Here is a 24,638-nt window from a genome sequence, read left to right on the forward strand (position 1 = left end):
TCTTGAACGCAGCCACTTATTATGTCAAACGTCAAATGTCACATGTGACAAGTTATTTTGAGAAGTTTTTGAGGTTTGTTTTGTTTGTGACTTTGGTTTTGATTGTTTGGAATACTTTTATCCATTCGTTATAACGTGATTGATGAACATTGATAACGCCGATCAAGCATCCTGTACTGATAATAATAACGCAAGTACCCCATCTAAAAATCGAAAAGTTTTGACGAAGAAAAAAAAGGACACAGAAGTACACACAACTTTGGGAAAATGAGTTTTCATGGCTAAGAAAAGACTCAGAAAGTGATACAAATGCAAAATCCATAATCTGTGGCGAAGTTTTCTCTCTATTCCATCAGCTGGAGTTGTACACGTACGTAAGAGTGTTTGATTTTTCTTCTGTATGCTATCTGTTGACGAAAATGTTTTGTGTGTGTGTATGCTTTAGTGAAGGTGCCGACCGAATGGCGTAGTGGTTAGTGACCCTGACTACTGAGCCGAAGGTCCCGGGTTCGATTCCCGGCTGGGGCAGATATTTGTTTAAAGACAGATATTTGTACTCGGGTCTTGGGTGTTGATATTTATATTTAGTGTCTATCTATCTATGTATTTGTGTAGATATATCAGCTGTCCGACACCCATAACACAGGTTCTGCCTAGCTTGGGGTCGGATAGCCGTGTGTGAGATGTCCCCACATATTTATTTATTTATTTATATTTATCTATTTAAAATCTTTTCAGATATATCATTTCATTATACCCGCATGCTTACATTATTTTCTGTCATTTTGTTTTCTTATTTTCGAATCAATTATAAAAAAAAATACAACATATGAATTAAAACTATACATTGAATGCCTCACCATTGAGACAATAGATAAACAATACTCCAATATACCTATTAGTTATCATACCACCCAGGCGGTTCAACCTGGCTCACAAACTGTAAAATTTTGTTGAACTTCTTTCTTTAGGAAAAACTTTTAACAGGAAAGATAAAGATGTCCTAGTTAATAATATAAGTTATCTATATGAAAGTCAAATACAGAGATTAGTCGAGAACATTAAATTACCATTTAGTACCTATTTAATCATGACCTGTAACAGCTGTATTGCATTTTAACGTTACATTCATTTATTATTGTAAAGGTTTAGCATTACATTACTAACTTTCTTGCTTCCGAATATTATTGTGGATAGTAAGTACCTACCTGTATTTTAAACAAGTCAGGATATAAACAATGTCCAAAAGGATCAAATAGCACAGTCTATTCTGTGTAATTCATAGATATTCACATCGCAACAGGCAGGTCAAATCAGAAGTATTAATTAATACTATTAGTAATATCTGCAAAATCCAAGACGTATAATGTATTTTTTCTTGCTTGGCGCGGATCTTGAGCGGCCTTGGAGTGTCTTTTTATTTGAATTAATTTCAAAACAAATTTATGAAATGAAACATAAATACACATGAAATGCATAGAATGATTGATTTCGTAATTAAACCATTTATTCAATTCTTTATTTGTGAACATAGGTAATGTATGAATAACAGGTGTTCAGCAGAATATTGAGATCTGAGAGTACAAATCATGCACACATGCTATTTCCATAATTTAAACATTAGGTACAATAAATAATGACTTAACGAATTGTGTTAATACAAGTACAATAATGCCTCAATTAATAAATATCAATGTTGAATAACATTATTAATTTTATAATGTCATAGTGTATCATCAGTCAAATATTTATGTATAATAATGAGCATTTTCCTACTAGTAACTCATATAATTCCTTTTGAAACAAATCATAACTTAAACTGTGGACCTCCACAGTACCTAATTGGGAATTTCATTAAAACTAATTTTGGTCTCATACACAATATGTTATTTCTTCATCAATGCTGTTTTTACGACGGAAAATTTACGTTATTAATATATTGTGAACTACCTTATTAATCTGTTAAGAGTCTGGGAGACTTTGACAAACAAACATTTGTTTTACAAAAACCGCAACTTCATATATGTATAAAGATGGAAAAGTAAGTATTTTGGCTGTAGTTAATTTGTTTAATTGTATTTTTATTAAAAAGGACACACAAAGATTGTTTACCAAAAGGTAAACAGTGCAGGCACAAAAGTGCTGAGTGAGAGTGAATGTACATGCAATCACCCATTTTATGACATATTATTATCCGTATTAGTTTCAATATGGGTCTTTTCCAACACCTTTAAGAAGGCTGGACGTCTCAGACAACTTTTAAATCTGATAACATTATTTCCGTAGTTTAAAAACATTAAGTATAAATACATGTTATTATTCTGTTAGTAAATACCACTAGGTCCCTAAGTTTTGAATACTTTATTCATGATCTGCTAAATAAATATAAATTACCATAGGTATATTACAACTTTAATGTTTATGAAGTGTTATATTTTGTATTTTTTCAGGTCTATTTACAAAAATGTTTGTTAAATTATTAGTAAGTGACTGTTTGTTTCCTGAATAAAATAAATAAATAAATAAAATAAAATAAATAAGTATTTTTAAGTACCTACTGCTTTGTTGAGTTTTAAGGAAAAGTCGTTATATCGTATAGGAGACTATGATAATGGAAATTATATGTATTTACTTAGAATTAAAACTAATGTAACACCAACATAGTTGCAATGATAATAATTTATATTATGATTATAAGCAATTTTAGAAAACAATATTTGTATTCCTAGACTTAGCAAAAGCCTTCATCTTTATTAGATAAACTTAAACGGGATTATATCCCATGCATTATTATGATACTATCTTACAAATGTCTAACAACAAACAAATTGCGGAACCTGGAATATTCTCTCTCTTCTTAATTGGTTTTCCATGACTTGTTAATACTAAATATAAATAAAACTAACTATTGACCAGTTTCCATACATAACAATGCTCAGCCTCACATTGATTTCAATCTAAAAATGCTTACATTTTGTGAACTTTAAAACTCAAACTACAGTGTGAAAATATCAATTATGCTCTGTCCATTATATTATTGGTTTTTGGACAGTTGAAATCCCATACATTTTTGACGACTAAAAGGAAAACCAACTTTACTTACCAGACATAAGGAAGCGTCATAAAAAAAACAAAAACATAGTGGAAGCTATATAAGTCTCTCGAGTTGATAATCACCTTGGTGTGAATCACATAACGTCAACAACACAGATATAATTAAAAACTATACCATAGGTACTATTTGTTTATTTATTTATTAATTTATTTAAATAAGGAACACGACTACTGACCACATATACAGTCTAACTATAGTCATGGAAGTAAAGAGTGCGAATTTGTGGAAACTTTATGTCATTGCCTGTTGAATACTTACAGTTACAGTTAATTATATTAGGAAATAAAATAGCAATTGACTATATCGTTTAACGGATTGGTGCTTAGATGAAGGTAATAGATCAATTTAATACGGTATTTTACAATTAGTTCGGATCAATTTCAGTTCTGGACTTTATAAATAGACTGTAAAGCTTTTGCACAGTCAATCATCACATCAGTTACTTTAAATATCCCTGTAGGAACTGCCAAGAACCCATCTCATACTATTTGGGCATAGAGCAGTAATTAAAACAAAATATTTCAAATCTATTTTATTTCCTACATTTCAAATATATATTTTATTTGTGACGCCGCTGGCTTGCTGACGTAGAGGTTCAGAATTAATTATACATGATCTTACTTTGCTGGCTTTATTTACAAAAGGAGAAGTCAAACAAAGTGACATTATCCTATATATAATCAAATATTCTATATTCAAAACTCGTAATAAGCCCACGTCCTCATAATATGGCGAGGTTGACATAGTACCTACATACAAATTTCATTCCATTGGGCCTATCATATATAAAGATAAAAATTCAATAAAACAAAATTAAAAAATAAACACCCTTTACATAAAAACGTAGAAATGATTTGATGAAACCTACTTTCAAATACAATTAACCTAACAGTCCTCCACTATTCATAACAAGGTGAATGAAATACTCTAGATCAATCTGAAGGCAATGACGGAAACAATAAAAAAAAAAAAAAAAAAAAACGAAGTACTTATAAAGAAATGTTTTTAAGAGTCTTTATTGTACTTATCTACAAATAAAAATAGTAGGTTAAATTAATGCACTGTACTTTCTTTGAATATGCTGACATCGATGAAATTTATAATGAGATAGGATATTTAATCAATATTTTGCACATATTAAAAAAAAAATTAAGTATACAGTAGCGATAGCGGTCACCAAACTAAGCTTGGTCTGTATCTTGAGGTACCATTGGTATCTAAGTATTTTCTAGTTTTAATTATGCCGACACTGAAAAGGCTGTTAATTAAAGGTAGCTATAAGCACCTACTTGTATTTACCTCTACATATTTTTATTTTATTTAATCCTTTATTGCACAAATATAAAAATAAGTGTACAAAGGGTGGACTTAATGCTACAAGCATTTTCTACCAGTCAACCCACTTGCCTTGTTTACCTACTTGCTGAATGCTTGATTGTAAATTCTTATCATGGCATGCTAATTATTACCATGCACCATGTAATATGCACAAATATTGTCATGTTATGTAATGATACTCTCAAATATTTATACTCTTGATTTTGCAACTCATATGCATACTAACTCTAATTATATTATATTCATTTGATAGAAAACTTAAAACTTAAGATACGGTCAATTTAAAATAATTAATATAAAATTCCACGAAACTTTAACTAATTATAATATAATCATGTTACAATATAATAGGAATGCCATTACATCAACTAATTTATATATGAATAATTCATAATTAATTCGTGGCAACTGTAACACTTAACTTTTATCCGTGTCTCAAGCAATTAAAAACTTGTAATTGGCTATCATTATTTCAAAATTCTTATAATAAATTATTCGTTAATTTTCCTGTAAATAGATAAAGGTAATAAGAACTATTTATGATAAAAGTACATAATATAATATTATACCTTACTTAACTAGGTTCATTATTAAGCTGTGGATGTAACTTATTACTTGCGACTAATATGCAATTTATTTCTCACTTTTCTATTCTAATTCCTGTTCTTGTTTTAGGATAGGAATATTTACATATTGTATGATGAATATGATGATGATAAAGAAAACGATGATTTAAATATGAAGATATAATTGGAATAATCATAAAATGAGAATATGCATATAAAAATCTACATAATGAGAATGGCTGAGGGTCAGCATTGATCTATTAAATCAAGATCGTTAAAACAATTTAATATAATTACAAAGAAAAGGCCGATTTAATATGGAGACACAAGAATATAAGACATAAAATGAAAGGATTGGAATACCTACATTATGAGAATATGGAAAGAAAATACTTACATTTTATACACATAATACAAGAATGTATTGGAAATATTGGAATATTAAGAGAACAGAGAGAGAGATGGTTAACACACTTTAATAAAATTACAAAGAAAATGTTGATTTAATATGAAGACACAAGAATATTAGAATTAAAATATAATAATTTGAATACATTATGAGAACATGGAAAGAAACTTACATTTTATATACATATATTATGAGAATGGCTGTCTGAACAGTATTGTCCTAATAAATCAAAATGTTTAACACACTGTTGTTATTATAATAAATGATGATTTAAATATAAAAATACAAGAATATTATATATAAAATAGAAGAATTGGAATATATTTTGATACTAAGATACCTGCATTATAAATATATTATGAGAATGGATGACCGAACAGTATTGTTCCGATAAATGAAGTTGAATGGTATGCTGAAGTGCAAGCGGTGCTCACACAAGGATGTGATTGGTATGCCGAAGCACAAGCGGTACTCACTGAATGATAATACACACACTTTAATATTGTTATAATAAAAGGTGAATGGTATGCCGAAGTGCAAGCGGTGCTCACACAGGGTTGTGAATGGTATGCCGAAGCACAAGCGGTGCTCACGTAATGATAATTAGTATATAGTGGCTGGTATGCCGAAGTGCAAGCGGTGCTCACACTGGGTTGTGAATGGTATGCCGAAGCACAAGCGGTACCCACTATACTATTTATCTGATAAAGAGTAAGTATGTTGTCCGAGTATATGTGGCTGGTATGCCGATGTGCAAGCGGTACTCACACTGGGTTGTGACTGGTATGCCGAAGCACAAGCGGTACCCACAATACTAGTGACATTTTATATGTAAACTAAGCCTATATTTCTTATAATACTCTTATTAAGTATAATAATACTTTCTTTCACTTTAATGTTACTCAAAATAAATAAAGATTATGTTTAAATTTTAAAAATTATATCAGAAACAAAATCATATCAATATTCAAATAATCACTATTTAATTTACCTACTCGTACGAATTAATTTGATTTATTCTGCTACGAGGCCATTGTCCAGCAGTAGAAGACTAATAAGGAGGCCATTGTCCAGCAGTAGAACACTAATAAGAAGGCCATTGTCCAGCAGTAGAACACTAATAAGGAGGCCACTGTCCAGCAGTAGAACAATAAACAAAAAAAAAAAAAAAACAACTAATTAATATATAATTTGTGTACCTATTTCAGATTCTGAGGAACAATGAACATACAGTGTAGCCGACCAAAAATTCACCTAGCAACGTTGCAGCGTAGCAGACCAGCGTCAGACCAGCATTAAGTACATCAATAAGAACAGCCGGAATATGGTTTACTAATTACTTATAGTCTCTTTGAGTTTTGTTTTAATTATGATTGCTAAGTGCATTTAATATCACCGCATAGATATAATAACTTTATTAATTTTGCTAATTCATTCAGTTTGTTAACATAAATTTAGAACTTGTTAGTTAGCGTTCGAATGGCCGACAGGGAATGGGGACATTCCCAATAACAGGACGGCCGACTGTTAGCGTTTAAATTTACCAATGCTATTCTTTACTAATATCAAGCTACTTATTTCATCATAGGTCCGGCCGGATTACTAGATGTAGCTAGGAGTTGTTCTTTAGTTCATTTAGTTTCTATATTGTCTGTGATTCGCATTGACTGGCCGGTCACTGGATTCATGCGGATTCATTCAATTCAAGATGGCAGAAAAAACAAGAATAACTTTTAAAAGACTTCTGTTTGTTATTAGATTCCTTTTTGAATAGTTTGTGTTCCTTATAAAAGTATTTTACTTCAAACTTCCTGAGTGTCTTATTTTCAGCATCTTCTATAGTACCAAGCTAACACCAGTGAGGTACCAAGCAATTTGCAAATAAACATAGTAGATTTATAAAGTAATATCACGCTTAAAATGGCACTTAAGGAAAGCACTGACTAAATACAGCTCTACGGAGCTTTGAATTCTGAAATCTCCGATGAAATGAAAAAGTTAGATCGGTAGATAATAACTTTACTATGTTTGGTTGTACATATTATTTGTGTGAGCACTTAAAATCCCCACGTACAGTTCAAGACAAAGACACAGGCCCAATTATCAGGCGAATTCGGTGGAAGAGTACTTTCAGAAATTCATATAATTATATACCGCTATCGCAATTGGATAATGTCATCAATGATTTGGCACACAGATTGTCTTCGGAAGCATTAGACGAAACAAGCAGAGTACGAAACCAATGATGCGAATGCAGGTTACTCTGGTTATCAAACAGCGACACGTACCGATGAATAGTTATATTGTGTAATTGTCACAATATATAATTTGTTGTTTTTGTCTTACCTATAATATTAAACATTATAATAATAATTATGTTGTTTTCTTACCTATACTTTACTATGATTAAACATAATGATAAAATTAATAATTATCACCCTAACCATCCCCATCCCCATCATACGAGCACCATGACCTCCAAAGAATCCAACACAAATGTACCAACCTTCACTAAGTGTGATATGAACCTACCTACGGAATCCTGTGAATACAGCAATCTGGGGTATGACGAAGCTCTCCTGGCCAGCCATCCAGCTGCATCATCTGCAGCTCAAACCCCAACCCCAGCCAAGAAAGCAAAGCAGGCGAAGGCACCCAAAGAGAGCCCCCTCTCCATATTTCAAAGAAGCTGGGTTGAAATGAGGATCAACTGTGCCGATCCTAAAACCTCCTTGAATCTGGTCAAAACCATGAAGGCCGAAGTATTGAGTGCACTCATCAACTCCAATCTGCTCTCGATAGAGATAACTGACAAGTTAGAGTTACAGTGGGATCTCCTCGGCCCTGACCAGATCACCATATTCTTAAACCTATTTTTAACAAAGAGGGATGATCGTGACGCTATAATCAATGGTGGAGCAGGTTTCTTCCTCGACGGGATGATAGCTGCAACTCAAACTCACACCAAAATTCAGCTATTGGAGGCAGCAGAGTCCATGGCGTTGATCAAAACCGATATGGATCTCACAACAAAATCACTCGCCGCAACCAAACTTGCTCTATCTGATTCAGAGGACACCTGGAGGGGGCAATCCTCCTTAATATCAAAGTACACTTGTCAATTAGAGGGTATGTTGAAGACAGCTGTCTCAGACTTAGAGAACTACAAGCTAAAAGCCAGCCAAGAGGTGCCCACCACTACTCTGCAGACCTCCCAAACTACTCACGGCAGGATGACATACGTTAAAACTAAAGAAAAAGTGACGATCTATACACTCCCAGACACTCCTCCCGATGAAACAGTTGCTGCAAGACAAATTCAGCATTTTCTGGACCGGATGATAAATCCTGAAGATTTAATGCCTTTTGACCCCAATTTCCTAATGGAGGAATTCAGGACAACTTACAAAGCCCAAAAAGTCACAGCTGTCAAGGCCTTTAATATGGTGCTCTCAAACCTAGGTGTGAAGACACTTATTCCCGAGAGAAAGTAATGATAAAACAAATAAATCTGTTTTTTTCTTACCTTAAAGTCACCATCAGTCGTTCAATCGGTTGTATAGGCACACGTCTTAGGGTCAGCGCACACCAATAGCAGAGCAGAGCAGAGCATATTGTGAAATCATTGAAAAAATAATCTTATGATAATTCCATACATTTCAAAATTGAATACACGTCCCAACTTGATGCTCGACCATGCTCGAGCTTTCTAGTAAATGTTCGAGTATGCGTTCTACATGCGCGAGCGTGCTCGAGCTGCCGCCGGCGCGCGTTGCCGCCGCGTATCGCCCGCGCTCAGTGTGCCGCAGCGAGAAGACTGTGTTGGACGTGCGTTTACTACTTCGCGCCGGCGTCAGTTGGAAATCATGGACGAAGAAAAGTTAATCAGTTTGGTGCAGCGTTTTTATTTATTTTATTTTTTTATTTTATTATTGTTAAGGAAACATACAGAGCAGATGGATGCATTAAAGTTAAATACATAAGTAGTACTTTTTCCAATAAAGTTTCCATTAATATTTAAAGACATTTTAGTTTTAAAAATCCACAATACACACTAAAAACTTAACACACACAAAAACATGGTTACACAGAGCAATTATACTTAAAAATTAACAGAAAAATTACAAAGGTCACAGAGACTATGCAAAATTTAAGATACTACAAGGCTCAATATAATATATGTTTTGAATGTTTGTACAATATATCGAGCCCAACATACAGCGATCGGATGTTAAAAGTCAATGCTTGGGAAAAAGTTTCTCAAGAAATGGGGAAACCAGGTAAGTTTGATGTGTTATTGAAAATAGATTTAACCCCTTTTTGCACAAATACCTACGGCTGCTTTTCAACCGCCTTCACAGAAAGGAGGAGGTTATCAGATCCAGCTTCTGAATTAAAATATTCTTTGAATTTATCTCGAATCCCCATACTTGTGGTTATACTTGATGATAAGTTGTTTCATCCAGTGATTGAAACTGTTCCAAAATAATATCTTGCGGGAGTGGCAGGGGGCTAGTGTTATGCGAAAGTATTCGTTGTGATGCTGAGGGAATCTGGTCTTTATCGATGAGAAAATTATGCAAACAAGTACAAGCCAAAATAATCATATCAAGGTGATGAGGATGCACTTTTTGCAGTCTTTGAAAAATTTCAAATTTCTGTACAAATGTACATAATGTCCCAAATGTACATTCTAACATTTGTCGAGCTCTGCTAAGTCTATAATTATATATTTTTTTCTCTCGATCACCCCTAATATCATTTCCAGGATAAGGCCGCATTATATTTTTGCATAAAGGAAATGCTTCATCGGCCACAAATACGTGTGGCATTTCTTGATTTGTACCTGGTAAGCACTTGTTCGGGGGTATATTGAGCGTCCCATTATGAATTTTGTTCCCTAACTGAGAATTTGAGAATATACCGCCATCGCTATTGCGCCCGTATGCACCGACATCAACCACAACGAATTTGTAGTTTGCATCTACAACTGCCAATAATACGGTACTAAATGTCTTTTTATAATTGAAATATAGGCTTCCGCTATTGTGTGGTGCCCGTATAGTTACATATTTTCCGTCAATGGCACCGATGCAATTAGGGAAGTTCCAAATATTTTTGAAACCTTCTTCGATTTGTGACCAGGATTCCGAAGTTGGCTTTGGCATCACTAAAGGCTGCAATACTTTCCAAATCACAGCGCACGTTTCATGAACTATTTTACGGATTGTACTGAAACCCATGCGAAAATTAAAAGCCAATGATTTAAAACTACTGCCGACAGTGAAAAATCTGAAAGAAAAAAGCTTACGTTAAATAAATGTTCATATATTTATTATATACATATTATATTTATAGATATTTTTTATTAGTTTCAGATTGTCAAAGATGCTGGAAGTTACTTCGAGATAATTTTAGAAGGGCTATAAATACAAGAAAATTCAAAAGTGGTTCTGCTGGTGGTAGGCGTCGCCCAATAAAATATGAACAGTTAATGGAGTTTTTGAAACCACATCTTCAGCACAGACAACAAATGTCAAATTTAGACTCATCATCAGAAGACACACAATCTTCAAATTTACAGTTAACATCAGACACTGATGAGACACGACAAAATGAATCTCCTAGGCCATCATCCCAAATGTCCAATTATTCGCAGCCTAAGCCAGGACGGGCTTCGGAGATTCTTGAAAAATACATCCAGAGTAAGGAACATGAGCATCCTGTAGATAGCTTTTTTAAAACAATGGCATCAACTGTGAAAAATCTCCCCGAGAGGATGCAAGCACGTATAAAAAGGGATGTATTCAAAATTATAAACGATGCTGAAATCGAATATTACGATGAACATGTTAGAGAACGTGCTTCAAATCAATTAATCCAAACGTCTATGACGTAGACGATAGTGAAGACAGCAACTTTTCTCCGTACATACCATCAAAACAGACCTCTAATATATCGGTTCCTCAGTATACATACACGCCATCAGCAATCACTCCTAGCACATCCCAATTTAATTCCAGTCCACAAGTGAAGTTTTGTGCAGTTTCCGATCAAACAAAAAATTACATTTCCAAAGAAACAACTCAAACATTCACGCCAACAGCAATCACTCCTAACACATTCAAATTTAAGCCCAGTCCACAAGTGGAATTTGTTACAATTTCCGATCAAACAAAAAAATATACTTCTAAGGAAATAACTGATACATTCACGCCATCAACAATTACTCCTAATCTGTACACTTCAAATTTTTAACAAAGTAACTAAACCGTACATTTAACATTACAACTCAAAATCAGTCTATTTTTTCCTAATTATTTTATAATAAAAATATATATTTGATTAAATAAAAAAAACACTGTGACTTAATAAATAATAACTATGTAAATTAAGAGTTTTTTTACTAACCTTAAACATATGGTAAGTCGTTCCTCAACAGAAATGCTAGGTCGATAATTCGTATTGTGTTTTTGGATATGCGGGCGTAACAAATTAACTAAAATTTCAATTTTTTCGTAGTTTAACTTATAATAGTCATAAAAGTGAATACCTCTTAATGGTAAATTCTTACACAATGTTTAATATTCGCCTAAGGTACATCTTTCTTGCCACGTTTCTTCTACCCACACTGTTCTTCTTATTTTATGACGTCTTATTTTATTTAGATATTCTTCATCTTCCTCTTCCTCTGCCAAAAGGGCAATAATTACTAAATCCCAATCGATCATTTTGAACACGTCTGCCAACGTCGGATTTTGGCATCAAACTGGTCATACACGCCCGCCTGGCAACCCAGAGCATTTTTAACGGAGCTTGCTCACGGATGGGCGAGCATGCCGCCTGCATGGTCGAGCAATCAAAAGTTTGCTCGACCATGCGCGAGCATTTTGCAGTTCGGTGTGCGCTGACGCTAACACAGAAAAAACAATTGTCTACTAACTTGATTCACATAACTTCATAGTATAGATAACTATAACAGTGGACTGTATGAATTTATAGGTTTTAAACATTTTTATAATAATAAATGTATGTGCTACAAGTTACAACTGAATTATGTACTTCTTCTTCTTCTATCGTGTAAAATGCACTAAGCTAACTTCCTCCATTATGTACTGTACAGTTAATAGTTTCCTTATTGTTGTATTAATTAAAATAAGTTTACTTTTATGAATAAACTTTTAAACAATGTCTCTGCCTTTGCTTATCTAATTTTTATAACTTAACATGAGTTGTTACATATTTAAATACAAAATAAATCATGAAATACATAAGCTTAAAGTTGAGTTGTTATAACTAAACATGAGTTTTTACATATTTAAAGTACCTACTTACATATTAGTAACTTTATTCTTATTATTTTATAAAAGTAAGTTAGACAGAGTATAACAAACTTAAGACACTTATCTAATATTCTATTGGCAAAATACATATTTTTGATATAGAGGTAGTATGACACCTACCATTAGCTTTCCTAACTTCTAATGCTCGCACGTTGCCATCTTTACCAGGAAAAATTTTAGTGACTCTGGCCATAGGCCACACCATGGGAGCTGTATCTAACTAACAAGAGACCCTACTTTTACATTTGGTAAAGTATCTTTCCACTTAGGACGATTTTGTAACATATTTAAATACTGTTTCGACCAATACTTCCAAAATCTTTGTTACAAGGCAGTACATTTATGCCAAAACTTAATTTGGTTATCAGGTGTGTTCGTGAGATCTTGATCAGGTATACAAGTTAAAGGTGCTCCGGTTAAGAAATGACCAGGAGTCAAAAAAGAAAGATCTTCGACATCGGACGACATTGGAGTTATTGGTCGTGAATTCAAAATTCCTTCTATTTGTACCAATAATGTATACAATTGTTCGTAAGTAAATATTTGAGAACCTAGAATTCTTTTAAGATGTTTCACACTTTTTACAGCAGCCTCCCAAAGACCAGCAAACACTGGGGAATAACTAGGAATAAAATGGAAATTGATTCCTAACTTAGCAGTTTGAGCTTGTACCTGAGACTGGTGTATTGTTAAATTATTTAATTTATAGAGTTCAGTTAATTTTGTCTTAGCCGACTTAAACGTACCGGCATTATCACAGTACACTTCGCTTGGACAGTTCCTTCTAGAAGAAAAACGCTTAAATGATGCCAAAAAGGTGTCAGTCGTGAGGTCCGAAACCAATTCTAAATGAACAGCTTTTGTCACAAAACACACATAAACAGCGATGTAGCCTTTAGTCGTGATTACGCTTCTAACCCGAGACTGTTTAATCATTATAGGTCCTGCAAATTCTATCCCTACCTTCTCAAAAGGCCTGCTAGCATGAAGCCTGTCAGCCGGTAGTGACCCCATTAACTGTTTTGCTGTCATTCCTTTAAACCGAAAACATGTTACACATCTATAAATATACCTTTTTACTATTCTTATGCCATTTATTATCCAATAACGCATATTTAAAGAAGATAATACATGTTTTTGGCCTGCATGAAGCAACTTTTTATGTTCATTTTCAACGATTAGTTGGAACTATTTTTGAATTTTTTGGTAAAATTATTTGATGTTGTTGGCTATAAGGTAATGCAGAGTTTTGTAATCTTCCACCTACCCTTAAAATACCTCTTACATCAAGAAACGGGTTCAGTCCTTTTAATTCAGATGAGACTGATCTATTTGCCCGTAATGCAGCAATATCATCTTTGAAATAAATTTCTTGTTCATTTTTTATCAATAACAGCAAAGCATTATTTCTTTCTGCATAAGTTATAAAATTATTTGTAATTTTATGAGAGCCTAGCTTTATATTTTCACAAAATCTTATTACATAAGCCAGAACTTCTATGACCTTATTAATATTAGAGTATTTCTCTAACAAATTAGAAAATATCGTACCCTGTTTTTGTGATGCTACACAAACCGCTTCACGACACTTTGGATTCTTAATTTTTAACTCAGGTAAATCGTTCTTAAGGACATCAGAACCACAATCGTCAAAACTGTAATTAGTATTGTATACACATGCTGGGCCTGAAAACCATAGCTCATGGTTTTGGAGTTCACTAGGCTTGACTCCCCTACTTAAACAATCAGCCGGGTTCTGATCTGTCCTTATGTATGACCACTGACAGTCGTTTGTATACTGTTGAATTAATTTTACTCGATTGGCTACATAAGCATTTAACCTTGTTGGATCAGTTTTCAGCCAGGCCAATACTACTTGTGAATCGCTAACTAAATGCACATTTTGGTTTGGATTGTAATTTTATTACTTAAGGTATTATATACTCTCTTCATTACCTTAGACATAAGTAATGCTGCATTCAATTCTAAGCGTGGTATTGACAACTTACTATCTTTTGGTGCAATTCTCGACTTAGAGCAAAGAAGAGACATGCTTACTTTACCATGTTTATCCACTACTCTTAAATAGATAGCACATCCATAGGCAATGACTGATGAATCTGAGAAACCAATTAATTGTACTTGTTCTTGGTCATCTGTGCATACATTTCTTTTGACTTTGATTGGTGGCATATTAATTAAATCATCATAAAATTGTAGCCATTCTTTTTTTTAAAGTGGTGGGGGAACAGAATCCCAGTCCACACTTGATTGCCACAGTTTTTGTATAATGACTTTGGCCTGAACGAAAACTGGACCAGCTATGCCCAATGGATCATAAAACTGACTAATGAAACTTAAAATCTGTCTCTTTGTCTGAGGGACTTGATCAGGAACTTGACATGATAATATGAAAGAATCTCCTTCAATATCTAACTTTAAACCTAAGGTTTTAATATCATGTTTTAACTCTTTCTCCCCAAAAATGTGCTGTTCCATAGGTATATCAGCTAAGATATCTTTATCGTTACTAGACCATTTATGCAATTCAAAACTCCCTTTTGAAAGTAACTGAATCAATTGAGCATTTGTTTTAACAATGCTATCCTTATCATTGTCTGTATATAAAATATCATAAACAAATGTTGAATTTAAAAGAACAGAAGTAGCTTTTGGATACTGCTCTTTAAATCGGTGTGCCAGTTCATTTAAGCATCTTGTCGCGAGATATGGACTATTCTTTAGACCATATGTGAGAGTCTTCAATTGAAGGCAGCGAATAGGTTCACCTGGACTGTCCCGCCAGAGGATATTTTGCAGAGATCTTTGCTCTTTGTCCAGAAGCACATTGCGGAACATACGTCTAATATCGCAGACAAAGAAGTACTTATTAACTCTGAATGTCAACAGAATGTCAAATAATTCTGGTTGAACTACAGGTCCATTTAATAAAATATCATTTAATGAAACCTTATTGCTTCCTTTCATAGCCCCGTCAAAGACGGTTCTTAATTTGGTGGTTATAGCCTCCTCTCTAATCACCGGGTGATGCGGTAGAAAAAAAACGGCATCTTTTGTTAGATCATAGTCAGATATATCAACATAAGAAGCATGACCTAGGTCAATGTACTCATGAATAAATTTCTGGTATTCTTGAAATAATTCATGATTATTTTGAAACCTTTTTTCAAGATTTAAAAACCTTTTCAGTGCTAGACCAAGTGAATCTCCTAATACATTGTTCACATCATAAATTGGTACCTTGAGGGGCATTGACACTTCAAACCGGTGATCATTTAACTTAATGGTTTCCTCAAAATACTTTTCACAATATAGTTGCTCAGACGTATGTTCTGCAAATATTTCAGGCACAGATTCAGTTTTCCAAAAGCCACTTACTGTTTTACCAATGTCAGTTTCACATTCTTGGCAAAATAATGAAACAGCAGTTCCTTGTTGAGTTGAGCTCGGGAGACTACCTCCTACTACATATCCAAAGTGTGTGTGTACGAAGCAGGGTTGTGTAGCATCACGTTGTTGGAGCTTCTCAGGCTGCGGCAGAAGCACCTGGAAAAAGATATCGGCAGCAAGTAAAATATCTATCTGGCTATTTGTGTGAAAGGAGTCATCGGCCAGCCTTATTCCACTTGGTATTTTTATACCGTCGATGTCAAAAGACTTTTGTGGCAGGTTTGTGGTGATATTATCCACCACTAAACAGTTTGTTTGTACTTTGTAGGGGTAAGCACATGAATATATATCCAAGTTGACGGAATGTCTTACATCCTTTTCAGTGTTTGCTATTCCGACAATATTAATTGTGTTTGGAATGAGTTGTTTCCCTATTGTTTGTGCTAATTTTGTAGTGATAAAGGAAGATTGGCTACCAGAGTCCAATAAAGCCTTGACAATGATCTCTTTGCCGTTTTTGCAAACTAACTTTACCTTAGCGGTGGGCAACAAAACTTGTGATTTGTTGTTCATGCCAGACATGAGTGAGACATTGTTTGTTTCCTTTAGGGTATCTTGATCACTAACATGGTGCAGTAGGGAATTACGGCCTTGTTTACAGTTTTGGCACTTGAAATGAAACTTACATCTGCCCTTGTGTGAGTTCAGACATATTTTGCAAAGACTATTTCTATTTACAAACTTGAGTCTTTCATCTATAGTGGCCAGCATAAAGGCTGGGCATGCAAAAACTTTATGTTTTAACTTACCACAGTACAGGCATTTTGCTTCCTTCACAACCACGTTGGACACCTGAAGTTTCCTCGGCATAGAAACACTTTGTGTTTCTCTTTTACCTTCCATGCTCTCGAGGGCAAAGGCCCGTTGCTCTAGAAATGTTAGAAATTCGCTCAATGTAGGCTTTGCATTGTTATTATGTTGCAAATAATAAGCTTTACTACTCTCAGAGTCAATTTTCCTAATAAGCAAGCAAACCATCACATTATCCCACTGATCGACGGCCTCCCCTAAGTTCTTTAATGCAGCAATGTTCTGCTTAACTTGTGAGATTAGCTGTCTTAAACTGGAGGCATTAGAATAGCCCTCCATGCCGGCCAAATCAAATAAGCAGAAGATGTGCTCATAAATAATCCTGCATGTGTTATCATAACGATTTTTTAGAATTGTTAGTGCTTCTACATAGCTTGTGCCTACCACTGGTAAGTTTTTAATGAAATCGTAAGGTTCACCCTTAAGGTAGCTGCGCAGATAAAATAGTTTTTGTACATCATCAGTCATTGTGTCATTGTGGATAAGAGCTGTGAACATTTCAATGAAAGGACGATATTCTAGGTAATTCCCATCGAAGGGTTTTATTTGAACATCAGGTAGCTTTACCTTAGAACTTGTGATGTTTGTCCTAACTTGTCCCTCCCCTACACGGTTCCTATCAGAAATTTCACAACGAATTAATTCGATGCAATGGAAGAAACACTCCTCGGTTTCTGTTGGGTCTTCGTCATCCCCAATTACTGAGTTTAATTGTTCGTACTCACCGAAATAAGTTCTTATTCTTTCCTCCATTAAAGATAGCATTTGTGATGAACATTCCTTGATGTAATCTGGCGTTAATTTATTTTTCATCCTTGTGAGGGTTCCCTTGCATGTCCCCCTCTTGTGAATGTTTACCTTTTCCATTGTGAGATGCTATTAAAAAACAAATACACGCAAAATAAAGTAAAATGAAAAGCAACAATACACCAGCCTAAGTCACAAGTTTACAAAGCCTAGCAACACTTACGTTTATGTTGTTACTTGTTAACTTAATTTATAATACTTGTTAGTTTATGTTACAATTGTAAGCAAGAAATAGGTATTAGTAACTTTTCTTTCTCAATAGCAGAAATTATTACAAATTCGGAAACAATATGGCGAGTGAACAAATTGATTTCTTAATTTTAACGTAAACCCGTAGGCGTATGAGCGTCAGTGTGAAGTTAGTTGTAGACCATAGACCTCGTAGACAGTAGACACTGCGCTGTGATTGGTTAGCAAACGCCCGACAGTAGCGCCAAGTTTGCACCAAAATTGCAACTAGCGGTGATGATAGGAACTTCCTCCATGGTTTTGACTCGTCGTAGATGATGTGAAGTTAGCGCCTTTTCTGCTAACGTGGCGCCCTCTGCTGACAATCGTGTAGCAACCTCCTTAGGCGGGAAATTGAAATGATGTCTTGTTTGGAAAGACGTCAATGGCAAGATGGCGCCACAATGAAACGCAAACGCAATTTGTTTTGCAGCAATATTTTCACAATCACTTGTACGTGCTTGTACGTATAGACGTATAGACGAATATTGATGCACAGAGCAATATTAGGTTCGATTGCACTGTACACTTTGCTCCTTACAATGCACCCAAATAATAATTATATTAAAGTAGGTGCTTATGACTCCGTCACACACGCGGCACTCGCAGTTTACATTTGCAACAATAAAAATTCTTGAAGAATGACTTTTACACCACACTTTTTTTTGAAATTTTTGCGTTGTTATTATCACTTTAACCGGTGATGGACCATGAACAAATTACTGGTAAGTTATTTGGTGATAATAGGGCGTAAACTAAAACCCGTGTATGCACTTGAGGAGATTTATTGTAGAAGAACAAAAGGAAACGGATACAGATTAACCATAGACACAAAACATACGTTTAGAAACTTTATGTTCTTAACACGCTCTGGCACGCTCGTGGCGGCCCCGCCCCGCACGTCCCCCGCAGTGCACAGCGGTAATGGTCACACTATAGTAGTAGCAAGTATAATATAATTATAAAGTATGCACCGAAGGAAAACTAAAGTACCTTAGAAACCTGTTTTTTAATCTCCGATACTAAGTTAAGGTGACATATCGTTCGTTCGGTGACATATCGGCGGGACAATCGGCTGTTGATGACCCGTTCAGAATTTGAATCATTGATGAACCGTCAATTCAGTATCTGAGATTTAAAAAAAAAATAGTTGTAGCAATAGTTTTTAGCAAAAGACTTACGTTAGATAGAACAAACCTATTATTTTGATTACATTTTAGAACAAATCTATTATTATAATCTTAATTAAAAAAAACTATTTCTAATTTTAGATGGTAACGACACTAATGGCTCGTGTGGTTCTAACTCGCAGAGAGAGTTAGATAATGTTAACATATCCGCAGCAACAGACAGTTAGTAGTTCACTACATTTTTTTTAGGTATTGCCAATTTCAAAGAGCTTTGTTTCGAAAATCCTTGTTTCGGAATTCTACATTCTACCTCTGTCGAATTGACCAATTTATTTCTTCTCAAAAAGAGAGATTTAACTCTATTAGTTCTGAAAATCACTGTTTTCAGTTTCAGGGACCATTCCTGATTATATCACGACCGCAGAATGTACAGTTCGTATTCCGGAAGTCATATCTCCTAGCTTTTCAAGAAGGTCCAATCTGACATTAGGTAAGCGTACGACGTAGAGTGATTTAAGTTTTTATGCACTTTTTATCCCAGAAGCGAAGCTCGCGGAGAAGTTAGTGTATTATATTTATTTATTAGAAAAAAACACTCCCCAATTTAATCAAAAATACTCTTTCAATTTAAGGTCCAGGTAGGGTATCGTTTTTAGCTATAAAACCTCCTATTATTGTCTAGTTCTCAGTTCAAATAATACTATCTAAAGGTTTTTATTATTTTAAGTAAAATACTAAAATATTTTATTTTCTACTTTTCAGAAACCAAGACGGCAAGGAAAAGACTTATAAAAAGTGTACAACAATTAACCCCCAGATGCAAGAAAATGTACCAAAAATGCTCGACTATACTGAAATCCCGTCGCCGTATAGTTCAGTCATACCAGGAGCGAATAGAAAAAGCTGAAAAACTCAATCAGAATAAATCTTTTTCTGAGCTTGTAGAGAAACTGACTCCTCAAGCCAAGACATTCCTTAAAATGCAGGTCACGCTCGCCAATAGACATATAAAAAGACGGAGGTTCACAACTGAACAGAAACTCTTGGCTCTATCACTCCAAAAGCAAAGTCCGAAAGGATATAAATTGCTGCACAAGATATTTATCTTGCCTAGCAGGCGCACTCTAAGAAAATTTACTCATCATATTTCTCTTGCGCCGGGAATAAATGAAAACATATTTACACAACTAAAGGAGTCAGTTCGGAATTGGGATGACAAAAAAAGTGCTGTTCCATTGTATTTTATGAAGTGGCGTTGACACCTCATTTGACATTCTTAGAATCTCAAGATCGCATTGACGGTTTTGTGAATTTTGGCGCCGAAGTGGAAAGGAAACTATGCGATCATGCCCTTGTTTTTATGGTTCGAGGTATATGCACTTCATGGAGACAGCCCATAGCTTATTATTTATGTGAAGGAACAACTCCAACTATTAAGTTGAAAAACATTTTAAAGGTAGTTACTTATTTATTTTGAAGTTTAATCTTAAGTATTTTTTATTGAATTAGTAAGGTTAAGTGTGAGTAAAATAGCTGTACCTTTAGGTGGGTTGGACATTAACCAGCATATGTATATATATTCTAAAAGGAAATTTAAAAATCTACAACTTCTTTTCTATTCATTTTTTTCATTTATCAATAGGTTTAGACAATATGATACAATTTTTATGAATGTTTTGACATGAATACATTTTTCTTGTAAATTTCAACTTTTTCCGAGGGTAATAGCTCGAAAACGGTTAGGAATTAGAAAAAAATATATGATATAAAAGTTTTAGATAATTTTAAGAACTTTATTTCATTAGTTAAAAATATTTCTCTCTGATGCACCGTTTTCGAGATATAAGCTAAAAACCAAAAATTCGTACCTTTATCCCCCCCTCCTCCCCCCCCGCTCATCACCTAGGAGTCAGGACTTTTGGTATGTTAACAACCTAAGCCCCCTGAACAAGTTTCTGAAGGAATCGCTTAGTTACCTGCTCACGCACTCTACACCTATTTTTGACTCATTTATTGACTGGACTATAGAGTTTTTTTTTTCCTCAATGGCGGTTCCTTTGAATTGAATATTTTCAGCGGTTCTATTGAAAAATGTCTAGGGAGAAAGAGTTTGGAAAACGTGGCCGTGGTGCCAATTACACAGCTGAAGAAAAAACATTATTGTCCGAGCTGGTGATGAAGTAAGTAGTACAAGTTGATAGATTCCCAATGAAATCATAACTAGGTAGGTACTTTTAATTGTTTTCCTATATATGCATCCGGAATACCAAGCACCATCCAACAAGAAATCATGCCATAACATCGCTATCGCTAGTGCGAGTCCCTACCCATAGCTTATAAGCTATGAGGACTTATTACTATATTCAATTATAGGTACAAATACATCGTTGAAGACAAACGGAGCGGTGGAATTTTCATAAAAAGAAAGAGAGATGCATGGGTGGAAATTGCTCAAAAATACAACGCCAACTGCACTTCGGGCCGTAGGGAGTTGGATCAGCTGAAATCATTATACGACAACATGAAGCAGAAGGCTCGAAAAAATCTAGGCGAAAGCAATGTGAGTTATTTTATTACTTAAATAGTGTAAAAATATACTTATTTTCCTCTTTTGCAGTGTATCTCTTTCAATAATAATCATTAATAATTGTTTGTTTTGGATGGATTTTTACGCAGCAGCTTTGCATTAGTTATAATGCAAAGCTGCTGCAAACTAGTCTTAAGAACAAAATCGTTTTAGTTATTAAGTAGATATTAGAATGTAGTGTTGTAAACGGTGTTTTTATATGGACAAATTGTCTGAAATAAATAAATTATTATTATAATATATTTCATTAGCTTTATGATTGGTACTTATTATTATGTTACATTATACTTGTACTTCTTTCTTTCTTGTACTTGTTAACTTTTACTTTAAACTGTGTAATTTGTGTATACATACAATAAAGTGTTTAAATAAATAAATAAATAATTATACTTAAATCTTATTTTCTCTCTTTATAGAAAATTGAATATATAGCAAGAATGGAAGAGAAAACTTTAATTACACAAGAGGATGTAGCAAGAGCCTTGCAAAATATAAAAGATGACAAGGTAAGTAAAGAATAACTTGGAAGTTGAACTGCTGCTGGGGCACGGGTCTAGGGAAATAAATAATAAAATATGATAATTACATACACATGACTAACTGCTAACCAACCTTGTTACCATTATTTCCTTAGGTGCAGATGAATAAAACAGGGGGAGGAGTTTATAAAGCCAAAACAACAGAAACCGATGAAAAAATATTGGCAATAAGCAGCAGCAGTGCTATATATTTTAAATGTAAATTATTTTTATACTTATTACTTCCTTATTGTTAGTCCACCCACCTTTGTTACCACACATACACCTATACTTAAGCAGGATGTATTCTTTCCTTTCAGATGTGGAGCATTGCAATGATGCACCAGAAATTCAAAATTTTTGCGAATTAGGTAGGTACTTACCTATTTTATGATTTTTGTTACACACTGCGATGGACCAACTTAACTACTACCTATTATATTACTGTACGATAATTTTGATAACTTACTTAAATACCTATTTGTTTTTTCTCACAGACATGCCATCAACATCAGCTGTGGACGTGATTGATATTGAAGATGGTGGAAAAGGTACATCATTGTTTTTAACTCCTATTACTATGCAGTTAGATACATATGTAGTAATTAAAATAATAAAATATATATTTTTACTTTATTTCAGAATCGACTGTAAAACCAAAGAAAATAAAAAGAAAAATGGTGGCAAAGAAAGGTTTTTACTACCTACATAATTATATTGACAGAATTAGAGTATGGCCAGGCAGATCTCTTTAAACAAAATATTTGTTCTTGAGCCTATAAATATATCAGTTATTGATAGACATTAAATTACATTAGACGGTATAAAAGCTGAGCTAATATTATAATACTCTTTCACCTGCACCAATTATAAAAAAGAAGAGTACAGCAGAAAATTCCTTTATTACTTTAAAAAAAATGTGAAAATGCTTACCTGGAGAAGAAATATTTGATGATAGGCATTCTTAACAGAAAAAGAGAACATGCTCTGCACATGCTTCAAATGAAAGAGGAGCATAAGTTGAACATGGAAATTTTAAGAAAACAGTTGTAAAATTGTACCTTTAAACAGAGAAAACGTTTTTATACTTACTCCTTAACTAATGGCTTAGGAGGCAAGTCGCCCACAAAATATTTAGTCCGCGGGCGAGTTTACACTTTTTAATTTAAGTTGTAGGTAACTGGCCTGAAGGTTTCACAAAATAGGGCCAGTAAACACACGAAGACAATTATTTGTGGTAAATTGGTCCGAACTGAATAAGTATTCATTTTTTGTACTTACTCGATTGTTCGTATCATACATAAAGTAACATAACCACTCACACCTGTTATAGAATCATTTATTTACGTTCAGTGTTGGTTTTTTTTTATGTAGCCTGTTTCGTGTCCCACGTTCAGTGTTGGTTTTTTTTTTTTTTATGTAGCCTGTATCGTGTTCCACGTTAAGTGTTGGTTTTTTTTTTAAGTAGGCTGTATCGTGTCCCACGTTCAGTGTTGGTACAAAATTTTAACTTTTTTTTTATAATGTTGATTGTTCAAATTTTAAATTGATGCCTGTATAAATTACTTTATTATTATTTTTATATCTAAAATATAAACTAAATGTAGGTGACTAGAACGGTTCACATTCAAGTGAAACTAAAAATATTATTAATATGAAGTATTACCTATTTAAAACATAATATATATTATACCTACACATGGTTACTTAAATCAAGAAATTAAAAGTTTATAAATGATTAGTATTTTTAATTTGTTAGCAGGTACTTAAGTTTTACATTGGTTAAAATAAAAGTTATTATTAATACATATTATTGATTTAATTGAATGATTCAAACATTTAATTTGAAGGCTAATTTACTCCTAATATTTTATTCCGAGAAAACTGGCCCGCTTTCATGAAAACCTTAGAGCCAGTTACCTACAACTTAAATTAAAAAGTGTAAACTCGCCCGCGGACTAAATATTTTGTGGGCGACTTGCCTCCTAAGCCATTTTAATATGGTTCATATATCCTAACTATCCTCAATATTATAAATGCAAAGCTTGCTGAAACAGCTAGTATATTATAAGTTAAACTTGGAAATTTGAAGAAATGTTAAACTAGTTTTAATTTTTAGTGCCTATTGTTATTTCAATAAAAAACATAAATAAACCATGCAACATTTTTATTTACATAAATAATCACACACACAAAAATTATAGTTATTAGGTACTATTTTAAAGAACATTAGTGCAACTTGACAACATTTTTACAACATTCACAATGTAAAAGTAGCACACTGAAGTAGGTACCTACTATTGTATTCAATCGCGG

At 33.8% G+C, this 24,638-nt stretch overlaps 2 protein-coding genes and 3 long non-coding RNA genes across 5 annotated transcripts; 4 read left to right on the forward strand and 1 right to left on the reverse strand.

The window, feature by feature from the left end:
* The first annotated feature begins 48 nt into the window (after positions 1-48).
* On the forward strand, positions 49-5,173 carry LOC125489450. Its single transcript, XR_007267006.1, has 2 exons — positions 49-370; positions 5,129-5,173. It is a non-coding gene; the product is annotated as an uncharacterized LOC125489450 (long non-coding RNA).
* Positions 5,174-6,000: 827 nt separating this feature from the next.
* On the forward strand, positions 6,001-7,235 carry LOC125489449. The gene is made up of 2 exons (XR_007267005.1): positions 6,001-6,139; positions 6,637-7,235. It is a non-coding gene; the product is annotated as an uncharacterized LOC125489449 (long non-coding RNA).
* An 8,839-nt stretch (positions 7,236-16,074) lies between these two features.
* Positions 16,075-19,351, reverse strand: LOC119691726. Its single transcript, XM_048625505.1, has 3 exons — positions 18,023-19,351; positions 16,992-17,928; positions 16,075-16,338 (listed from the first exon to the last, which is right to left on the reverse strand). Exons 2-3 carry the CDS (start codon positions 17,917-17,919, stop codon positions 16,319-16,321), a joined length of 948 nt encoding a protein of 315 aa, XP_048481462.1. The 5' UTR covers positions 17,920-17,928; positions 18,023-19,351; the 3' UTR covers positions 16,075-16,318.
* Positions 19,352-19,383: 32 nt separating this feature from the next.
* Positions 19,384-20,697, forward strand: LOC125489505. Its single transcript, XR_007267052.1, has 3 exons — positions 19,384-19,439; positions 19,606-19,707; positions 19,980-20,697. It is a non-coding gene; the product is annotated as an uncharacterized LOC125489505 (long non-coding RNA).
* A 477-nt stretch (positions 20,698-21,174) lies between these two features.
* Positions 21,175-23,417, forward strand: LOC105390071. The gene is made up of 6 exons (XM_048625573.1): positions 21,175-21,397; positions 21,591-21,777; positions 22,221-22,310; positions 22,439-22,541; positions 22,820-22,873; positions 23,233-23,417. The coding sequence occupies exons 1-6, from the start codon at positions 21,309-21,311 to the stop codon at positions 23,373-23,375; spliced, it is 666 nt and encodes a 221-aa protein (XP_048481530.1). The 5' UTR covers positions 21,175-21,308; the 3' UTR covers positions 23,376-23,417.
* Positions 23,418-24,638: the final 1,221 nt, after the last annotated feature.

This window comes from Plutella xylostella, chromosome 14, assembly GCF_932276165.1.
Source record: "Plutella xylostella chromosome 14, ilPluXylo3.1, whole genome shotgun sequence".
NCBI classification, from domain to species: Eukaryota; Metazoa; Arthropoda; class Insecta; order Lepidoptera; family Plutellidae; genus Plutella; species Plutella xylostella.

Excerpts from the sequence above, each read along its gene's own strand:
- LOC119691726 (XM_048625505.1), bottom strand. The coding sequence starts at position 17,919 with ATGGAAAAGGTAAACATTCACAAGAGGGGGACATGCAAGGGAACCCTC. Across the intron at positions 16,339-16,991 it reads AGCAAAATGCCTGTACTGTG|GTGCTTCTGCCGCAGCCTGA; the intron begins GTAAGTTAAAAC and ends ATCTTTTTCCAG.
- LOC105390071 (XM_048625573.1), top strand. The coding sequence starts at position 21,309 with ATGTCTAGGGAGAAAGAGTTTGGAAAACGTGGCCGTGGTGCCAATTAC. Across the intron at positions 22,311-22,438 it reads AAAATATAAAAGATGACAAG|GTGCAGATGAATAAAACAGG; the intron begins GTAAGTAAAGAA and ends TTATTTCCTTAG. Across the intron at positions 22,874-23,232 it reads TATTGAAGATGGTGGAAAAG|AAAAAAAATGTGAAAATGCT; the intron begins GTACATCATTGT and ends CTTTATTACTTT.